The 21,128-nt window shown below is 39.2% G+C and overlaps 2 protein-coding genes across 3 annotated transcripts in view; both read right to left on the bottom strand.

Annotated features, from left to right (window-relative positions):
• Positions 1–4,623, bottom strand: part of rnf19b (ring finger protein 19B) — a 171,812-nt gene extending 167,189 nt beyond the window's left edge. Inside the window, exon 1 of the mRNA XM_041213283.1 lies at positions 4,498–4,623. The gene's annotated coding sequence lies outside the window, so the exon portion shown is untranslated. The remainder of the gene's footprint in view (positions 1–4,497) is intronic.
• Positions 4,624–8,898: 4,275 nt separating this feature from the next.
• ak2 (adenylate kinase 2) overlaps positions 8,899–21,128 on the bottom strand; it is a 32,769-nt gene continuing 20,539 nt past the window's right edge. The window contains exons 6-7 of one of the 2 annotated variants that reach the window (XM_041212695.1): positions 17,423–17,618; positions 8,899–9,670 (exon numbers count right to left, since the gene is read on the bottom strand). In XM_041212695.1, coding sequence (XP_041068629.1) covers positions 9,663–9,670; positions 17,423–17,618 — 204 coding nt within the window. In that variant the 3' untranslated portion in view covers positions 8,899–9,662. Of the gene's footprint in view, positions 9,671–12,684; positions 13,548–17,422; positions 17,619–21,128 lie in introns of those variants that run through there. The other variant, XM_041212694.1, reaches the window with a different exon arrangement.

Raw genomic sequence — 21,128 nt, 5'->3', positions numbered from 1 at the left:
CTTCATGTTTAAAACTCCCTACTCTGGGGCATTAGTTTAAATCTGGGACTCCAGAACTAACTGCGCCTCTAGCCAAACTGTTCCAGTGATGAAGAGTCATACGGACTCGAAGCGTTAACTGTGTTCCTCTCCGCTGTCAGACCTGCTGAGTTTTTCCAGCTATTTTTGGTTTTGTTTTCCATCAATTAGCACCCCAACTGTCTATTCTCAATCATCAAAGTGATGGACAGTGTCATTGACAGTGCTATCGAGTGGCACTCATCAATAACTTGCTCATCAATGTTTAGTTTCGGTTCTGCCAGATTTACACAGCTCCAGACCTCATTACAGCCTTCATCCAAACATAGACAAAAGAGCTGAATTCCAGAGGGGAGGCAAGAGTAAATGCCCTTGACATCAAAACAGCATTTGATCGACTGTGGCATCAAGGAGCTCTAAAAAAAATAGAAATCATTGGGAATCTGGGGAAAACCTTCCACTTGTTGAAGTCATACTTGGTGCAAAAGAAGATGCTGAATTAAATGATCCCTGTTAATCACTCCAGTGTATAACCATTACTTTTTAATACTGATTGAGTGTTATTTTTCTTCACATAATTTTTCCTGTTCTGTGTAGAATTTTGAGAAATAACAACTTTAACAAGCATTGAAAGAACCACCCATGTTCACATCAATCAATGTCAGAAAACGATTGCTATAGGGATTTTGAAATTTGTACTACAATTTAGCCAGAAATCTTTATACTTCATTGAATATTTTCAAAAAAAGGATGACATTTCGCAAGGCTAATTATGAAAGGGGTGAGGTAAATACCATGGTACAGTGTTATGAAATCCGAACTTACCTCGTTGGAGAGTGCGGAGGTCAGGAACTTCAACTCCCAACAGGCCTTGGAGTATTTGCACGTACACAGACTGGGAGCAGGCTGCATGTACGCAGATGGGCATTTTTACTTTTCTTTTAGGCCCAAAATGGCACAAAAATCTGGGTCAGGTAACTGGATGCGAAGCACCATCGAGAAGAGTCTCAGGCAAGGTACAGGGAGAGGGGACAGGAAGAGGTCCCAAAGGGAGAGGAGGCAGGGAGACATCCCAAAAGAAGAGTCCCAGAGAGGGGACAGGGACAGGATGAGGTCCCAACTCTGTTAAAAAGAGAGGAAAAAGGCTTCAAAAATAGGGAAAGTACTGTGGATAGCAGGCTTTAAGTGAAGAGGGTTCAAGGGAAGCCCCAGAGATCCAAGAAGGCAGCAGAAGGTTAGTGACTCTGTGCTGCGGGCCGCTGGGGAGAAGGTACCCCTTTGGAGCAGCGGTGTTCTGCTTGGCACAGCCAAAGAGCTGAAGTTGTGTTTGTGAACTGGTTCTTCAGTGCCTATTCAGGAATCCAGGGGAATGGAATCTCGGGAGGTGAGACTGAAACCCTGCGAGGTGGGATGTTGTTGATGCCAACTGAGAGAATTCCAAGGTTACATCTTCGAAGATGAAGACTGGAATCCCTTGTGATAGAGACAAAGTTTCAGTGAGATTGGTTGACTCGCAGAGTTACTGATGTCTGGGTGGGTTGTTGAGAAATCCATGGAATCTGTCTTGTTCACATCTGCCATTTATTATGTAGTGTGGTGTGTTCAACCACAGTTGTCCTGTTAATTGACATGTACTTCATACTTACCCTAAAATGCTACAGTATAAGATAGATATTGTAAATTATTTTATCTTTCTGACCTTGTAAAGTTTACTTTTGTTTGTTCAAAACCCGTGAAATCTTGGGGCTTTCTTCACTGAGCAAATGTCTTGAATCTTAAACTCTGTCCACTTTAAACAAAACGTTATTGGTCCCTAAATAGATCTTATCAACAACTTGAAGGTCTGGTCCAGGATCATATTTGGCAAATGTCATTTAAACTGTTCATTTTGAGTTACTGTTAAATAAAACAAAAAATATATGATGAATATATTTGTTTTTCAAGCAGCTGGTTAGTTTGTGACTTTTAAACCATCAATAAATTAACTTATTAACTTCAATGCTCTTGTGAATCAAGGTTGGTACATGGAGTCCTATTGTGAGTTAATATGTAGGGAGAACGTTCATTTACAAGTTAATTTTAAACAAAGGATTTGGACTCCCATGATGGCAGTGTTAATATAAGTGCTACTCAAATAGGTACAGAGATAGATGTCACACCCCAAACTGTGCTGCCTAGTAATGGTAGTGGTAAAGATATTATAATTGATACCCGTACTCATGGATTGGAGGGTGGGGGCAGGGGAATGTCAGACATGACTCTTGCTTCCACAGCTCTGCTGGAAAAGTGCATGTATGCAGACATTGAGCAAGGGGCTAAATCGAACTTGGCACTCACTCACCATCTCGACTCATTATGGCCACCTTCAGCAAGGATCCAGGTTACCAGAAATTTGCAGATGATACAGAACTTGGAAGCATTGAGAACTGTGAGGAGGATCGTGTAGAACTTCAAAAGGTCATGGACAAGTTGATGGAATGGGTGGACAGGTGGCAGATCAAGTTCAATATGGAGCTGAGTGAAGTGATTCATTTTGGTAGGAAGAACATAGAGAGACAATATAAAGGACACAACTCTAAAAGGCAGTGGAGGAGCAGAAGAACCTGCGTGTATATGTGCTTAAGTTAGTGGAGATGACAGGACAGGCTGAGAGGGCATACGGTATTCTAGGCTTTATTAATAGGGGCATTGAGTTCAAGAACAAGGAGGTTATGTTGAACTTGTATAAGACACTCGTTCAGCTTCAGCTGGAGTACTGCGTCCAGTTCTGGACACTGAACTTTGGGAAGGGTGTGAAGGCAATGGAGAGAGTGCGGAAAAGATTCACATGAACGGTTCCGGGGTGAGGAATTTCAGACATGAAGATAGATTGGAGAAGTTAAGACTGTTTTCCTTGGAGAGAAGGCTGAGAGGAGATTTGATATAGGTATTCAAAATCATGAGGGGTCTGGACAGAGAGAGGGAGAAACTGTTCCCACTCATGAAAGGGTCAAGAACAAGAGGGCACAGATTTCAAGTGACAGGCAAAAGAAGCAAATGCCATATGAGAAAAAAAACTTCTTCACTAACCACTCGCTATGTGTCTGGAATTCACTACCTGAGGGTGTGGTGGAGGCAGATTCAATTGAGGCATTCAAAAGGGAATTAGACTATTATCTGGAAAGGTAGAACATGCAGGGTTACAGGGAGAAGGCAGGAGAACAGCACTAGGTGAAATTTGGAGGGCTGGTGCAGAATGGCCTCCTTCTGAGTTGTAACAATTAATTCTGTGATTTGTGTATGTCTGCAAGGTCTCACCTTCCAGAAAGCAACAACAAAAACTGTAGAAGAAATTCCGTGTATTTGAATATGTCTTACTAAAAATGAAAACCTTGAAAATGAATTCTCCCAACGGGCTGAAGTTCCTCCACACCTCTGTATAAAAATTAAAATCCTTGTTGGATTTTCTCAAATGTCCCCCCCCCCAACCCCCCAACCACACACACACTCACAAAAGTTCCAGTTTTTAAAAAATATATATATTTCATCCGCAGCACAGGTTGTAAAGCACACCCAACACAATCTGTGTGGGAGAATGCAAGGTGGTTATTGTAATCTTTTGTTGGGTTAAGTTGAATGGTGCAAAAATGGATAGTGGAGCCGTCACGTTCTACAACACCAGATCAATGTTTTATAAAATGAATATTGCTACAAAAAAAAGTCCCCTAAATAAGACATTTGGTGTGGATCACTTGAAGCCACGACACTAGCTGGTCAATGTCAGACAAATAAACCTCACAATCCGTTCAACTATCCTCTCGAAATGTCGCTGCTCTTTCAGAATCAGCAGGATAGTTTATGTCAATCATTAACTCGATCCCCATCACCAACCTCCCCCCCACCCCCCCCAACATTTCCTTTGTGCATAAAAATGACTGGATTTAACATGTAATGTCAGAACCGTCTAATTCTTGCTTTCAAAGCAGGCGGCAAGGATGAATTGCAGATCCTGATGAAACGAAAATAAATATTTATCCCAGAAACTGACTCGATTTCTGCAGCGGATAAAAGGTCAATTTACTAGTGTCCGACTGAACAGCTGGAGTGGTTAAAGCATACCCAAGGTACACGCACGCTAATGCCACCTCCAAATACAAGGATAGCTTGCAATTTTATTTTTTTTTGCCGTTTGCAAGGATGTTAAATAAAAAGGTCTATTTCCCATTGCGTTTTTTATTTAGAACTTTTTTTTCCAGATTCGCCCTCAAACTCGATCAACCATCTTTTGAATTTTGAGAACACCTGGGAAACCCGTAACCCTTTCCCCTCCAGGACTGCGTTGCATTCGAACGGGCGAAGGTTTTCAAGAGCTGTGCATTTGAATGGGAGGGTGGGTGTCTTGGGGGAAAGGGCAGGGTTTTCGGTACCTCCCTCTCGCAATCTGCCCCACATGCATGAATTTATTATGCTAGGCATCAACAAATCAATGAATCCTCTTACCCTGGATTGTGGCAGCGCTGAAGGACCTGGTGGTAGGTCCTGGTGGTTTATATCACCCCTGACTTTTCCTCGCCTTCCCTTCTCTTTGTACCTCACCCGAGAGCCAGAGACTCGCTTCCATCCCTCATTCCCATTGATAAATCTGCGGATGCGCAAAACGCCCGCGACGTCACAAAGAAAGTTCCTCTTTTTTTTGTCCTGAGCCACTGGGTTTCTATGGAATTCCCCTACATCAATGTGGTCATGAATCACCTTCCAAAGAACTGATGGTGTGAAGATGGGGGGGGGGGGGGGGGGGGGCGGAATCGGCCACATAATTTTTGGTCAACTGCCCTAATCCACTGGAAACCCCATCATCCCATGAACTGGGAATAGGCTTAAACGCTGAACGAAGCAGAGGGGAATCCGAAAAAGTTGTAAATAGACCTTTAATTACCGTCACTCCAAATTTAAAAAAAATGCTAGCGCTCCTTGTCTTTGCATTTACTCCCTACCTTATACACGTTTTGCCCCACCCCACGCCGTTAACTCAGGACACTCACCGGCAGTGTTTCCCATTGCCACATTTTGGAGTGCTTATTCTTTTCCTCTTGCAGAGACACTCGACTTACCCAAGTCCAGAGAGCTAAAGTGTAGTTTGGCAAAACCAAAGCTTAGAGACCCCTAGTCCACCCAAGAGTTTTGGTACAGCTGTCAAAATGTGAGCAGAGGTTTCGGAGCAGATTGTTGGATATAGATCGATCTGAAGCTACCTCAGTGAAACAGAGGCTCTTGAGATTTCCTTTTTAGGAGGCTAGGAATCCTGTGGCGATTAAGTCACCCCCCAACTCCAAAGCTTGTCTACCATCTACAAGATACAAGTCAGTAGTGTGATGGAATACTCTCCACTTGCCCGGATGAGTGCAGCTCCAACACTCAAGAAACTTGACATCATCCAGGACAAAAAAGCCTACTTGATTAGCACCCCTTTCACAAACATTCATTCACTCTCTCCAAAGAACAGTGGCAGCAGTGCATACTATCTACAAGAACCACTGCAGAACCTCACCAAGCCTTCTTTAGCTAGCACCTTCCAAATCCACCATCTAGAAAGGCAAGGGCAGCAGATAGATGGGAACTCCGCCACCTGGAAGTTCCTCTACAAACCACTCACCATCCTGACTTGGAACTATATCGTCATTCCTTTGCTGTCGCTGGCTCAACATCCTGGAACCCCCTTCCCTAACAGCACTGTAGGTGTACCTACTCTACAGGGACTACAATGGTTCAAGAAGGCAGCTCACCACCTCCTTCTCAAGGGCAATTAGGGATGGCAATAAATGCTGGCCTAACCTGCGACACCCACATTCCATGAATGAATAAAAAGTTACAAAACATCAACCAGTCTAGGAAAAGGGTCAAAAAGAGCTACATAATTGTAATTATATAAAAACAGCGCAGCAGAGATACTCGCTTTACTGAGTGCCTTCTTCACTGTGTTTTAAAAGCATCTTCATTCTAGCTCCCCCGATCCCTGGTGCTGCTCATCCCTCTCGTCACCTCATGCCTCTTGTCATCACACACCCACCCCACAGCACTGGCCTGACATCAGTGGAACTGAGCAGCCAGGGGTGTCAAGTGGGAGAGGTGACAGGGGGCGTGGGAGACATGGAGTGACGCAGGGGGATGGGAAGCATGGAGTGAGAGAAGGGGATGGGTCTGGTAGTGTTAAAGGGGGTTGGGCAGCTGGGGTGTAAGTGGGGTGAGAAAGGGGTGCAGGAGGGTGTGATCAGCAGCACCAGGGAGACATGTCTCCTGATTTAAAGGATTGCATTCATAGCAGCCCACTAGGAACAGCATGGATAAATCAGTGCAAACAAGTGGATGAGTACAGAACAGCCCAAGTCATCCACATGCTGACAGGTCCCAATGGAACCATCAGAAGGCATTCCACCTCAGCATTTGCTGCTATTGAGACTGGAAGATCTAGGTCTTCACGTCAGCAATTTGTTTGTCATCAACATTAAAAATTGGGGTTTGATACATATTCCTTGTTGATTATTTATCGGAACTGAATTAGAAATAGTCTCTTATTCATCAGAGAAAAAGGACCATCTAACAGCGAAAAGTACTTCCTTGTCTCTCCAATGAGTTGAATGAATGATGCAGAATTGAATGACATCAGGAAGAATGCAAAGAAGAAAGAAAATTCCTTCTGCAAACCACGTACAATTTGATCTACAAATGTACTTGGTGATCCTGGGGAAGGACAAGAGACAGAGAAAAATAAATCTCTCTTCAGGGAATTGAAATGAGTCAGTAAAAGTCAACAATAAAGCAGATTAGATATTCTGTGTGGAAAGGAATGGATTCAATATTTTTCTTTTAATATTCTTCAACAGGCAGTGGATTTTGCCCCATTCTATGGCACTGGAACAGATATGGGTTTTCAGGTGCTGTAGGGTAGAGCTAAGAGGTACAATATGACCACCCATTATACTGAATTACGATACAGGAGTCATACTGAAAGCATTAACATCCTTATTCTTTCAATTGTAGGTCAAGCTGCTAATTCATCACACCATTCATTATTTGCTAAACCAATGTAGCTTCTTGCATGTCTTTATATTCCTACACATCATAGGAGTGAGAACACATCAAGAAAAATAAATGGTTTAACTGATCACAAGTGTACAACTAGAAGAAAATCAAAGACCTGAAGAAGAATGCACTGGCAATAGAAGATAATAAATTTATGTTGATTTACTCTTTTTCCTATTGTTCTCCACTTGCAGCAGTTAACCTGCCTTCTGTGTTGCTTGCTTATTCATCTTCTAACAAAACAGACACCATGGCAACGGATCAAGTCTCCATAGATGTCTACAGTCACCACTACTTTTCTGGCATGCAACATAAGGCAACCTTAACTGCATTTTATTGGAAATTGAAGTTAAGGTTCACTGAACAAATCTTCATGAAAGGCTGTAGACTAGTCAATATCTGGGTCATTATTGGTATTCCCCACTAACCACCAGGATTGTTAAAGATCACAGATGTTAAGCTTTGGTTAAAATCTAAGATATAAAACATAACCCTTCAATTGCCCTTCAAGAAATATCAGTGTTTGAGCAATTTATATCCATTTTCAATGTTGCAATTTAAAACCCAAAAGATACTAGCAGAAAAAGTATTTTTTTATCAAAAATGTACTTGCAGTTTTACCAATAAATGGAAAGTACAATTTAACAGGAATTTAACAATTTCTCTATATTATAATTTAAAAGTTTGTGGGAATTATGCTTAACTAGACCTGTGGAGGGTATTCTTCCAACTTACTGCTGGACTGTAAAATAAGGCGTTGTGAGGTGGACACCCATTAGGAAAACTACTCTATTTTTCTATTTCACAGTCCAGCAGTAAGTTGGGAACTCCCACCAATCTCTCCCCCAACGATATGAGGGCATGATTGTGTTTTGCCATTATGCCTTTCACAATACAACAGCTTGCTTGCCTCAAATGTCAATAATCCACACTTGAAATACATACTCAAGGGCACACAGCAGCTGCTTGCAACATTAATTGGTACCTTTGTTGGCTTGTGGCATAGAAGTGTTAAAAACTATTGGACCTGAAGCCTCTATTACAACCATTGCCAGTTTCCTCTGCACCATTCCCTTGTGCCCGCCACAACCATGACATTTCAAATGTACTTCATTCTCTGAAGTGCTCTGGGAGTGTTGCCTTTCATACTGTGTAATTCAAAACTTCTAAAAATTGAAAATCCTTAGCAATTCATTTTGATTTTTATTCATGTGACATTTTGTAATAATCTGCAGTAAGCATTAACACTCAAAACTGATTTTGCTCCAACCTCCCACTAAATCTCCACGTAGCATCTGTAGAAATTCAGTTTGAACTTAAGTATATAAAAACACACAAAATTCACCAGGTTTGTAGCTATATGGACCACCTGAAAAGTCACAATATGAAAGAAAATCCTACAATTTTCAGTCAGGCACTAAATTGTGTGTGAACTGAACAATACTTAATTTATGCCAACCTGTGTCTATTTATTTAAGGATCCGTTAGAGCATCTGAGCATCAAACAGCCTCAAAGTAATTTTACTGAATGCATCCTCGACATTGGTTTGGGGAGATGGAGTAGATGGAGATGGAGAGTCAGCTGCTTAGACAGCTTTAGTATAACTTGAGACACACTCCCGCTGTACCTGAGGTTATGTGGAGAACAACTGTTAAAAAATTCTTTATGAAGGCTAGTGGATCATTAACCAGTTAGCTTGATAATTAATTTACATCAACTTTTTCTTTAACACTTGTAACAGTAAAGTCCAATGATTAATATTTTGGTGGATACACGCATTATATCAGTTTAAAAAAAAAGATTCAACAGAAAAACTTATGCTGGGTTACACTAGTATTTATTGAATTCTAGGTCCCATACTGAAAAGGATTTAAATTTCCATTCTCTTTTCTTGCAAACACTTCAGAAATATTTATGTTCTCTGCTGTAGCACCTTTGTATACAATATCTCATCATGATTTGTCACTTCTGAATTGAACATTCTGAAACTGGTCATAGTAAATATATCAGTCATGGTGAATTATTCGTTGCATCGACATGGACTATTTAGTAAGTCATTAAAATTTATCTGCAAACAGCTGAACTGAACTCAAACAGTACTACAGTCAATGCAAAAATCTCAAGTTTATTGTTCAATCATCATCCATAATTTTAAAAAATAGAAATGTTTGGTACTGTTATCAACCTCACCCTTCATTACAAGGCAACCCAAAAAAGTTTAATATGCACTTTTGTTAAGGACAGCAAGAAAAAAAAGTAGGCAGCAATTAGGTCTGGACTTTGATATAAATTTGAATCTGCGCAACCCACAAATATTCCCTTTCCCTATTATGTAATCCATAAAATGGAGTTGTTTAAAAGCTCAATTGTTGAATAGCACTCGAATAATCCACCCATTAAATTTCCCAGTATTATAGTCACAAACTGCTGGGATTTAAAACGGAATTGCATTTCTGTAATCCACTACCAACAACCCCTCCCACATTGTAATCTAATCTCACCACCCCCTCCAATATTATGTAAAGATATAAACTTGATCGTTGGCACATTGTGGCTGGAAAAACAGTGTCTCTGGCATCAATTTTCAGATGGCTGAAACGAGACAAAAAAAGGTTTAAGTAAATTGTAGTTTAACAAAGGTTTTTTTACACCATTTTAGGTTCTTGAGCAATCAGATCCACAGGAATCTTAGTACAATCAGACACACCAACATATGAGAATATTGACAAACCATTAATATTGCAAATCAATAAATACATAATCACTATACTTTTTATATGCACTGAGAAAGTTTTCTTTTCACCCACATGCAAAATGTAATTATTTTTACTACAGCTGTAATGGCATAGATTTTCCATTTCCATTTAACATCAGCTTTAGCACATTTACTTCAGTCAAATCATTTCTAAGCATTTACACAGATAAAAAGTGGAAACTAACTTGTCTCCAAGATACAGGCATACATCACCATAACTTCCTCCACACATGAAAATTTTTCAAAGTTAATTTACACATACAAAATAAACAAAGTGTATTAAGTGTAAATAGCACTATACAGGTACCTTTATATATATTTTAAAAATTGAGAAGCTTTCCCATGGTTGTCTTTTGAAATCAGGTCACATTGAAATTATTGAGCAAAGGCACAGCAAGTAATCACTCTGGGAAGGAGTGGAGGCAGAGGGGAAACAGTGCCAAAAAGCAGCAGCATGTAATCAACGGCAATTGTTTGTAGGGTGGGCCCTCCTAATGTCAACACACTAGATAGAACCACACTGGCTGATTTTAAGAAAACATTTCTTCCCCCTTCTGTCACTGCTAACCTAGCTTTTAGTCAAATATATTAAGATACCCTTTTGTCTGCATCTATTTATCTTTTTCTTCAGTTTCTTATACTTCCCATTTGCTTGGTGCATCTATTTATTTAATACTGCTCCTGTACAAACTAATATTCATACTCTTGCAAAGCTGGGTGATGATTGTGTGTATTTTATTTAAAACATCTAATTTTACTCCCTACTTTTGTTGCCATTTTTCCTTGTTATTGTTACCCTTACTTTATATGTAAAAGAGAATGTGCTTATGTTTAGGGACCCCTTTGAAACGAATCCCACTTTACAACAGTGACTTCACTTGAAAGGTAGTTTGTAACACTCAGATTTTGAAAGGCACTATATAAATGAAGGTCTTTTCTTTTTTCACTCTTTTCAAATTGGACCAGACCAGAAATAGATCAACAAGTACCCCAAACATTTCTATCCTCCGCATGATTCCCTTACATAGCATCATTAAATAGGTACTTTTGCATAAATGTTCCTAACTCAATGATGTAAAACAAAAAAAAAGTATTCAATTTCACAATATTCTGCTGAAAGCTCTTGTTGCTAAGCTTAATACTTGATTTTGGAACTTCAAACAAAAAAACATTTTTTACATGTACAGAAACATTCAGTGTCCTCTGGAAAATTTGAAAACCTGCTCCCTCCCTCAATGTCAAAATGGGAAGGAAATTTAACAAGTTAATACACGGACACAATTTCTGAAGTGCCCAAGCAAGGAAAAGGGAACTTGAGTTAAAATGGGTTCAAAAATAGATTTTAATTGCTTTCCCACATTTTGAAACAGGCCACATTTAAAACAATTATTGTTTTCCTGGGCCAATTAAATGGTAAACTTACAAGTTAGCACTAAAACCACAGCCTGAGCAAGGATGGGCAAATGAAAAACTAAGAAAGTAAAATAAAATTCAACAAAAGGCCAAGTTTGAAATAGAAAAAAAATGATGGTACATCAAAAAACAGGAGCTGAACAAAAGGGCCAGGGACGGAGATTAAAATAAAAAAGTCTGAGCAACCTGATGAAGGGAGACATTTCAAAATAATGAGAAATGTATAATATCTCATCAATGTACAACATAACCCAGAGGATATATAAATGAGAAAGAAAATGAACTGTTTACTTAATGCATAAAAACGTCATCATTAATGCTCTCTAGCCTTCTGGCAGGGGTTGATACCCTCAATGATTTTTTTAAAAAATGAATACCAGTACCCAATGAAGAGAATATAGGTAAATAACCCCTGTGACTAACAAATTCAAAATGATCTATGATGTTCTAAGGATCTGGTTAGTACATGCTCCTTAAAATTTGGTGGTCACAATTCTCACATATCAACTTCCTCGTGGGAATGAACAGAAAGAGAAAGAAGATGAACAGCAGACAATTTTTAAACAAATGAATATTGTGTCTAACACTCTCATTAACTCTCAATCTGCCCAACTAAAGCCAAGCAACATAATATTAGCATACAGACAAATTTTAAGTCCTGCAATAGTCTCAGAGAAAGTACTGTTATAAAGTTACAAGGGATCATCTAACAAGACATCTAACCAACACTGCAAGGTTACAGTTCCTGATGTGCCACCCATTTTCCATCTCTCAGCAATATCAGTTTGGCCAGTTTAAGAGAGCTCATTATTTTCAATCTAACTTTTTCCTGCATCAAAAACCAACAAAAAATTCTAAGCCTATACAATCAAAAATCACAACTTAATCAAATCATTTCATCGATTCTGAAAGTAACATAACTTTTACTTAACCATACATTGAAGGAGATGCACAGTTTAGAAGTAAATCACTGCAATATTAGAAAGATGACTAGGTTTGACCAACAGCATGCAATAGGATATGAGGAAAGTACAGAAAGGACAGTTAGCTGATGGATTTTATGCCATTTCCCATTCCAATATCCCTAAATTTTATACCTTAGTTTTATTAGATGGTGACTAGCTACTGATGTCAGGCCAAGGGGAAGAGTGGAGCAGATGGAAGAAAGCAGATGCTTAATTGTTTTCAAATGTATGGTGTCCAATGATAATGCTTCTGAATGTCCCAAAATAACATTAGAACTAATAGTATAAATGCATCAGGTGAGGACACAAACTGAATTATTCCCTAAAGACCACTGCTCAATTTACAAGTTAATTAGAAATACAGTTATACTATTGCTACATAAAAGGAGTCAATTACATGATTTCAAAATTCAATCACATGTCAAAGTTATCTTTTATCATGAGATATTTAAATGAATTTGAATACTCCAGGATGAGCTTCATTGGTTCGCTTTTATTTTGACTCTTTTACAAAGCAGAGCAGAGCAAAATTTTCAAAAGATCTTCTCTTTAAAATTACAGAAAAATATAATATTCTCAGTTTTGGAACAGGATACATTAATTAGTAGAGTAGAAGTTTATATTTTAGAAACAGACCCCCCAAATGCAGTTAAAGTTGCATTTATGCCAGAAGTGATTTTTCTCCTTCAGACCTACCAAAATCAGATACAATTTACAATCTTAACTGGACACTAGATTTGCAGTTGCACAGTTGAATAAGATAACGTGAAAATGAGAGAACTACTCAGGGATGTTGGGTGCCTAGAGGACCCCAGACCCTCAGAACAGGGCACTAAAAGCAATCTAATGCTGTTGACATGCCATAAAAATAAAAATTGGAGATTTTAGTATAATGTGTCATGTAGATTAGCTTTTACAAATACTTAACTACTCCAAGTTACTAAAACAAAATGGGGAAGGGAGAAAGGCAAGTTTTCTTTTAAAGAAACAAAAATATAAAAAGCTAGAAATACACAGGTAAGTCATCATCTAGGTTGAAATTAAATAGCCAACACTTCAAATTTATCCAAAATGTCAACAGTTTGCAATCTCCACTTATGCTGTCTGACCAGCTGTTTCTCTCCATCTTTATTCTTGTTTCATTTGCCATTTTTTATTTTGCTTTTATTATTCTAATTTCTTTAAAAGAAAATATAGTGTTTACATAAATTCAATATGGTTAACAATCATACAGTCCTTGAAGACAGTTTGAGGGGGAGATTATCCAGGCAGTTCCAGTAAGGATGAAGATAGAAAGGTCATCTCGCTCAGAACAGACCAAGCCTCCACTTCTCAGCTAAAGAAAATCCAATACAAGTTATTTCACTGATTCTATTAGACTGCAGTAATCATAAATAAAATATCTGACCACTATGCTACTAATAGGAAACCCAAACCAGATAGAAAGAACTTATTACTTTAAATTGGAATTTTTGGGGGTTGACTTTTATGGGAACCTTTATACAAGTTATGAGAAAATACATTTTAGTGAACGCTAAGGTAGGCTCTCAGTGGATCCAAGTCAAATTAAATGTCAACTCCATTTTAAGTAAATTGTATTTTACTTGGACAGGAGATCACAATCCCAATACTCTTGTTCAAGGTCTTACTAGATTTGATGCTATCAAACATCATAAAATATGTAAAATCTTTGTTTTGGGTGGAACGTTAAGGTTCCATTGCTGCGATACATGAATGGCCCAAACTTCACAGATGATTTGGTAACCTGTCATTCCATGTAGCTATTTCAAAAAGTTACAGGTTCACAAATACAAAATGTTTTTAAAAAGGCCTTCCTGGCCAGAATTAAACAAATTTGGAGAGAGATGCAGTTACCAGTAAGTTTCATTACAAACAGCAATGACCACCCATTATGGTCAATTCATTCTCATCCTTGTGGGGTTAGAGACCTGCACCATTTGTGGATAATCACAGTTCAGGATCAACCCTTACGGCGCCTTTACATGGTCAGTCTCGAACTCTTCCCTTCCCTGACATCTGCTTCCATTTCTGGGGATAGGCAGAATCCTATTCTGCCTAAATCCACTAAAAGCTCACTGACTCCTACAACTATCTGCACTACATTTCCTCTCACTCTGCTTCCTATAAGGACTCTACACCATTTTCCCAGGTTCTTTGACTCTTGGGTCTGTTCTGACCATACCACCTTTCATTCCAGTGCTTCCGATATTCTTCCTCAATTGAGGATTCCTCTCTACCATGGGTGACAAGGAGTCAACCATGGCCTTGCCTTGCATTTCTGCTTTCATTCCTTCCTCTCCCACCCAGAACTATGATAAGTTTTCCCTTATCCTCACTTTCCACCCTACCAATTCCACATCGAATGGATCACCTTCTGCAGTTTCCATCAGCTCTAGCATGATGCCACCATTTAATATATTTTCCCCTTCTCCACTTTTTCAGCATGCTGAGAGGACTGTTTTGTCTGCCACATTCTGGTCCACTCCTCAAATCATTCCTAACACCCACTCCCCTTCCCACAGTATCCGTCCATGTAAGCGCAGAAGATGTAGCAACGGCCCTCTTACCTCCTCCCTTTCAATTGAAAAGCCCTCCTTCCAGGTGAATCAGTGATTTACTTGTACTTCTTTCATTTGCTGCTCATGATGCAGTGTCCTCTACATTGGAGAGACTAAATGTAGCTTGAGACACCAATTTGCAGAACATTTGCATTCAGTTCACGAGCATGACCCTGAGCTTCCGGTCACCAGTCATTTAAATTATCTACCCCACTGTTCTCACTGCCTCTCTCTCTCGCTCTTCCCTCACCCTCCTGTACTTCCTAAGTTCAACATAGGAACAGTATCTCGTCTTTCGATTAGGCATTTTATGGCCTTCTGGACTCAACATTGGATTTGACCATTTCAGATCATAACCTCAACCCCCATTGTTTTGCATTGCAGCTGCTGGTAATAATTCTGCTATCCCCTCCTCTAGACCCATTTTTTTGTTTCTTTCCTTTCCCCATTATCAACTCTTTTTTCCTAGCACCATCACCCCTTTCATCATTTAATCTCTCCTGCCTTCCACCTTATCAAAGGCCTTCCCTTTTATTCCTGTCCCCATCCCCCAACTATATCCTTGCTTAAAACTTGCTACATCTCCAATTTTTTTTTTATAGTTGACAAAATGTTAATCAATTTGAAACATTAACTCTGATTCTCTCTCCACAGATGCTGTCTGACTTGCAAGTATTCCCAGGATTTTCTGTTATTTCAGGGTTTAGTTTACAATAAAAATATAAACAAATCATGCTCCAATTGGAAATCTGAATTAAGTGTCAAAATTAAATGGGCACTTCATACAATGCAAAACTGAAGTGGTCTGCCATAACATTTACAGCTTGCCAAAATATTCACTTCAAATTTTTCTTGAAGGAGCTACCAAAAAGATCAAAAGGTCCTTTAGATCCATCATCAGCAGCACACCATGGGCCAGTCAAGATTTAGTTTGCTCAGTATATACTCAGGTGCAACTACATATTTATGGAATGCTCCATAATGAATTGTAGAACACTAGCTTTAATCCAGGACACTCATTCATTGACGTCAAAGATTGGGAAAAGAGTGAATATCCCACTTGTCTTGTTGTAACCTAAATAGTCATAATTTTCATTTTAAACTTTAGATTTACTTTAGAGAATTTCTTCATTATAATTCATACCATTGGACAACATTATGTGAAGGTTTATTCTTTCTGGATATTTTGTGCAACTGCATGTTCTACTTTATGCTATCTAGGTTATATCTATATTTATAATGTTGTATAGTTACTATCTTAGGACTCTTAAAAAACTCTCAGCAGTAATTCATACTCACCATTCCATCCATTTAGTTACTATAAAAGGTTTATTTTTCTGATCAGAGTATTATGCTCACTTTGTGGGCCATCAGTTATCCATAATTCTCAGAAGCAAAATGTTTAAGGGCAAAAAAACATGAGATGAGTGTGCTGAGAAATAGGCATAAATATTCAAAGTAAAAAACCCTTGACAGAAAGAAAGAATATTAGTTTGCAGTATGACAGATTTTTCAATCATTTAGGTACATTATTTAAAGTGAGATTTGATAAGTCAGTAAACAGCCAAAGAGTAGTGCTAATAATCAAATCGTGAGAAGAACGAGTAGTAAAAGGGAACGACTCATCATTAGGAAATTCTGTCCCTTTGAGATAACCCGAACAGAAAATAGAAAAGGTGAGGGAGAAATAAATGTCAAAATTTTGACAAGATAACAGGATTAGATAATGATTTTATACAACATTTAAAATTTACTGAGCTGAATTTTTCACAAAACATTCATAATTCCATTTAATAATTCAGTATTAAACAGTATTTTCCCTGTAGATTGACTCACTTAATATGTAACATTATGGTAAGAAAATCGAAAGAGTTACCCATTTTCAACACAAACCGACAGGTTCAGAGGATGCCATAACTCAAGACAAAGTTCAAACAATTTGTGTTCTGAACATATTGAATGGATTAATTCATTTAAAGAGTCCCAAGTCCATTACTTGAAAAAAAAATGTTTTTCCTTTTGGCCATGTGTGCTTAATGTGGATGCTTATGATGACACAACATAGGCCAGGTGTACTGCTGGTAATTGCATTTGACCAGAGAGAGAGAGAGAGAGAGAGAGAGAGGGTGAACATAGCTTGATAGATCTGATGGCAAACCAGTTTAACTACTTTACAACTTAATATGCATTAAGGATTGAGACTCTTTTATACAATTTAACGTACCAATTGGAAATTATAGATTATCCAGTTTGATTTGGAAAAAAAACTGATTCTGAATTGATCAGCTGGCAAAGTTATTCCAACCTGAGGAAAAGGTTGGGACATATTAAAATAGCAGCAACAGGCCAAAGTAACAGGTTGTAACAACAACCAGACTTACTAAGGTATCAAATGCCTTCTGTAGCACTTCTTTGATAGAACTAAGTTTTCTTTTAATCTTTTTGAAAATCTTGCAATAATAAAACTCGTTCCCTTGACTTCAGCTTTATCAGCTTTCTAAATTATCTCTAAGCAAATGTCTTTGTCACATTGCCCAAAATAAAATTTAATATTTTCGATTACAATCCGTCAAAAATGCATGGCATTTGTCAGCATTAATAATAAATCAAACAAACATAACCAGGTCCTTACATGCGACTCCACTGAAGGCAGCTAGAATGGTAGAAAAAACAACATCAGGAGGCTGTGTGGCATCAATAGCTGTATGAAGCCCTTTCTTTTGGTAATAAGAAATCAGAGGTTTGGTTTGGGTATGGTAAGCAACAAGACGAGATTTTAGCGTTTCTGCATTGTCATCTGAGCGTTTTATCAAAGGTTCGCCGGTTACCTTAGAACAGAAACAAAAGATACAATAATTAGTCTACAATGTGCACATAAATGAGTCTCAAGAAATGACTTGGCTTAAGATAACGTTTCTAATATAGAACCACTAATGTACAATTTGGACTAAGTTTGGGGCGTGAGAGGACAGGAAGTAAGTATCATCTGTCCTTCACAGTCGACTGGTCATTAAAAAAAAACTTGTTTACAAATGTGAAGAAATTGAGAGTCAAAGGCCCAAGTATAAGGGTTCAGAAGATGGTCACTAGATTAACACCTGGTTTAAAAATCCTTAGCTAACACAGTAGGGTTTCTTCAATCTACGAAAGTGTAGACTTTAGACAGACTCGATTGGAGTACTTAAGATAATTGGACTAAATTGTATTGATCCGGATGTGAATTAAATAAATTAGTGAGAATGGGGGAATTTTGTATAAGTGTCAGGTTTATCTTTTCCTAGAGGATTACTTACTTTTGTAATAGATTGCATATTTGTTAAAAAAAATTCAAAAGTGAGCAGGAGAAGTTCCCGGAGAAGGCTGATATCGATGGGATGTTGGGCCATACACTCGTGGATATATCGCCTGGAGCCCTTTTTTGTCTTCAAACGTTGGAGAGCAAATTTCCAGAGTTCTTTTTTTGGTTTAATTGGTTTCTATAGCCTCTTCCAGAAGAAGCCTAACAATCTTCAGCCACGTCATCAATGACCTTCCTTTCATCGTAAGGTCAGAAGTGGGGATGTTCGCTGCTGATTGTACAATGTGCAGCACCATTCACAACTCCTCAGATACTCAAGCAGTCCATGTCCAAATGCAGCAAGACCTGGACAATATCCACACTTGGACTGACAAATGGCAAGTAACATTCACCCCACACGAGTGCCAGGCAATGACCACATCCAACAAGAGAGAATCTAACCATTACCCCTCAACATTCAATGACATTACCATTGCTGAATCCCCCCATTATCAGCCTGGGGGCTACCATTGTCCAGAAACTGAACTAGGCTAGTCACATAAATACAAGAGCAGGTCAGAGTCTAGGAATCCTGCAACAAGTAACTAACCTCCTGACTCCCCAAAGTCTGTCCACCATCTACAAGGCACAAATCAGGAGTGTGATGGAATACTCTCCACTTGCCTGGATAAGTGCCGCTCCATCAACACTCAAGAAGCTTTACACGCCCCAGATTAAAGCAGCCTGCTTGATCGACACCACTTCCACAAACATTCACTCCCTCCACCACCAACACACAGTGGCAGCAGTGTGTACCATCTACAAGATGCACTGCAGGAACTCACCAAGCCTCCTTAGACAACACCTTCCAAACCCTTGTACAACATCTAGGACAAGGGCAGCAGACACATGGGAACACCACCGCCTGGAAGTTCCCCTCCAAGCCACTTACTATCCTGACTTGGAAACATATCGCCGTTTCTTCACTGCCGTTGGGTCAAACTCCTGGAACTCCCTTCCTAACAGTGCTGTGGGTGTACCTACACCACATGGACTGCAGCGGTTCAAGAAGGCAGCACACCACCGCCTTCTCAGGGGCAATTACGGACAGGTAATAAATGCTGGCCTAGCCAGCAATGCCCACATCCCATGAATGAATATTTTTTAAAAAGGGGCTGGTGGCAGGGAAGGTGTATTGGTGATCATGTTGCTTAGCTGCAATATGACTGAATGGGGCAGGCTCGAATGACCAACTGATGATCATCTCCCCGTCTTTCAAATGGTACGTTTCATAAAGGGTTACAAAGAATTGTTTTTCCTTAAGTTTATAGAGGCTTACTCATTTAGTTAAACTACTGTACATTTTGTTCTCATGTCTGACATCAGCATTCATTGAGTTTGTTCACACAACTATGCACACACTTGTGAATAGCATGGACACTGGGATGTAGGCAGAAATTTGCTGGCAGTGGCCAGAAGTGATGGAAAGGAGTCATTGTCCCTTAACTTTGGCCTTTCTTGTACAGAGGAACCATCCATCTTTGATAGAGTTTTAATAACAGCATATAAACCACCAGGAAAGGGAAAAGAAACCTTGAATTCCAGGAGAACCAGGTAAAACCCATTCCAATAGTTTTATAATCATTCTTGTTCAGGAGACAGTTTTGCAGGATAGTCCTAACTAACTAATCTAGTAGTTCCTCTTCCCTTTCTCATCCACTTTTCATCTTCTAGTGAGAAGGCATGGGCTTGGTCTGCAAGGATTAGTAGTAGACATGGTGTTTGTAGCCTCAAAGATTGTCCAAAACATTAAAGTATGATATGAGTGTCAATTAACCATTAGAAAGACATATATTGACCCTTGACTCCTATCTTTTTGTGCCAAACTCTGAATCCACGCATTCTTGGCACTTCCTCACTACAATCTATAGTTCAATCAAAATGGGAAAGGTACTATTAAATCCAAGAATCTTTTCAATCTGAAACAGATATTTCTACAAGCTTTTTTTCTAGGAACACCATATGCTTTTCTTGAAATCTCCTCCATGTGGTCAATTGCAGGTAGGTTCCAATTTCTACACCCAGTGCTGAGTTACTTAGAAGATGCATATCACAATTTTAGCCTTCACCAGCTACTTCCCTTACTCAAGGACAGAAACTACTCCCATAAGCGAATACTTGCTTCTTATAAACTGAAGTGTGATTATCTCTGTTATTGCAATGTTGCTCAGTGTTGAAAAGAAACTCGCTACTGTTAGCTACTGGAAATGTTATGGGCCCTTGTATTCTTCAAGCTTTAATGATCTAGATGAAGGAACTGAAGGCATCCTGGCTAAGTTTGCAGATGATACAAAGATAAGTGGAGGGACAGGTAGTATTGAGGAGGCAAGGATTTAGACAGGTTAGGAGAATGGGCAAAGAAGTGGCAGATGGAATACAACGTGGGGAAGTGTGAGATCATGCACTTTGGTAGGAAGAATAGAAGCAGAGACAATTTTCTAAATGGGGAGAGAATTCAGAAATCTGGAGTGCAAAGGCACTTGGGAGTCCTAGTCCAGGATTCTCTTAAGGTTAACTTGCAGGTTGAGTCGGTAGTTAGGAAGGCAAATGCAATGTTGGCATTTATTTCGAGGGGACTAGATTATAAAAGCAGGGATGTGCTACTGAGGCGTTATAAGGCTCTGGTCAGACCACATTTAGAATATTGTGAGCAATTTTGGGCCCCGTATCTCAGGAAGGATGTTCTGGCCCTGGAGAGGGTCCAGAGGAGGTTCACAAGAACGATCCCAGGAATGAAAGGTTTAACGTATGAGTAACGTTTGAGGACTTTGGGTCTATACTCGATGGAGTTTAGAAGGATGAGGGGGATCTGATTGAAACTTACAGAATACTGAAAGGCCTGGATTGAGTGGACGTGGGGAAGATGTTTCCATTAGTAGGAGAGACTAGGACCAGAGGGCATAGCCTCAGAGTAAAGGGAAGACCTTTTATAACAGAGATGAGGAGAAACTTCTTTAGCCAGAGAGTGGTGAAACTATGGAATTCATTGCCACAGAAGGCT

Source organism: Carcharodon carcharias, chromosome 19 (genome assembly GCF_017639515.1).
Source record: "Carcharodon carcharias isolate sCarCar2 chromosome 19, sCarCar2.pri, whole genome shotgun sequence".
Lineage (NCBI taxonomy): Eukaryota > Metazoa > Chordata > Chondrichthyes > Lamniformes > Lamnidae > Carcharodon > Carcharodon carcharias.
Note: the sequence above shows the minus strand (reverse complement) of the source record. Positions and strands in the feature narration are given on the sequence as shown.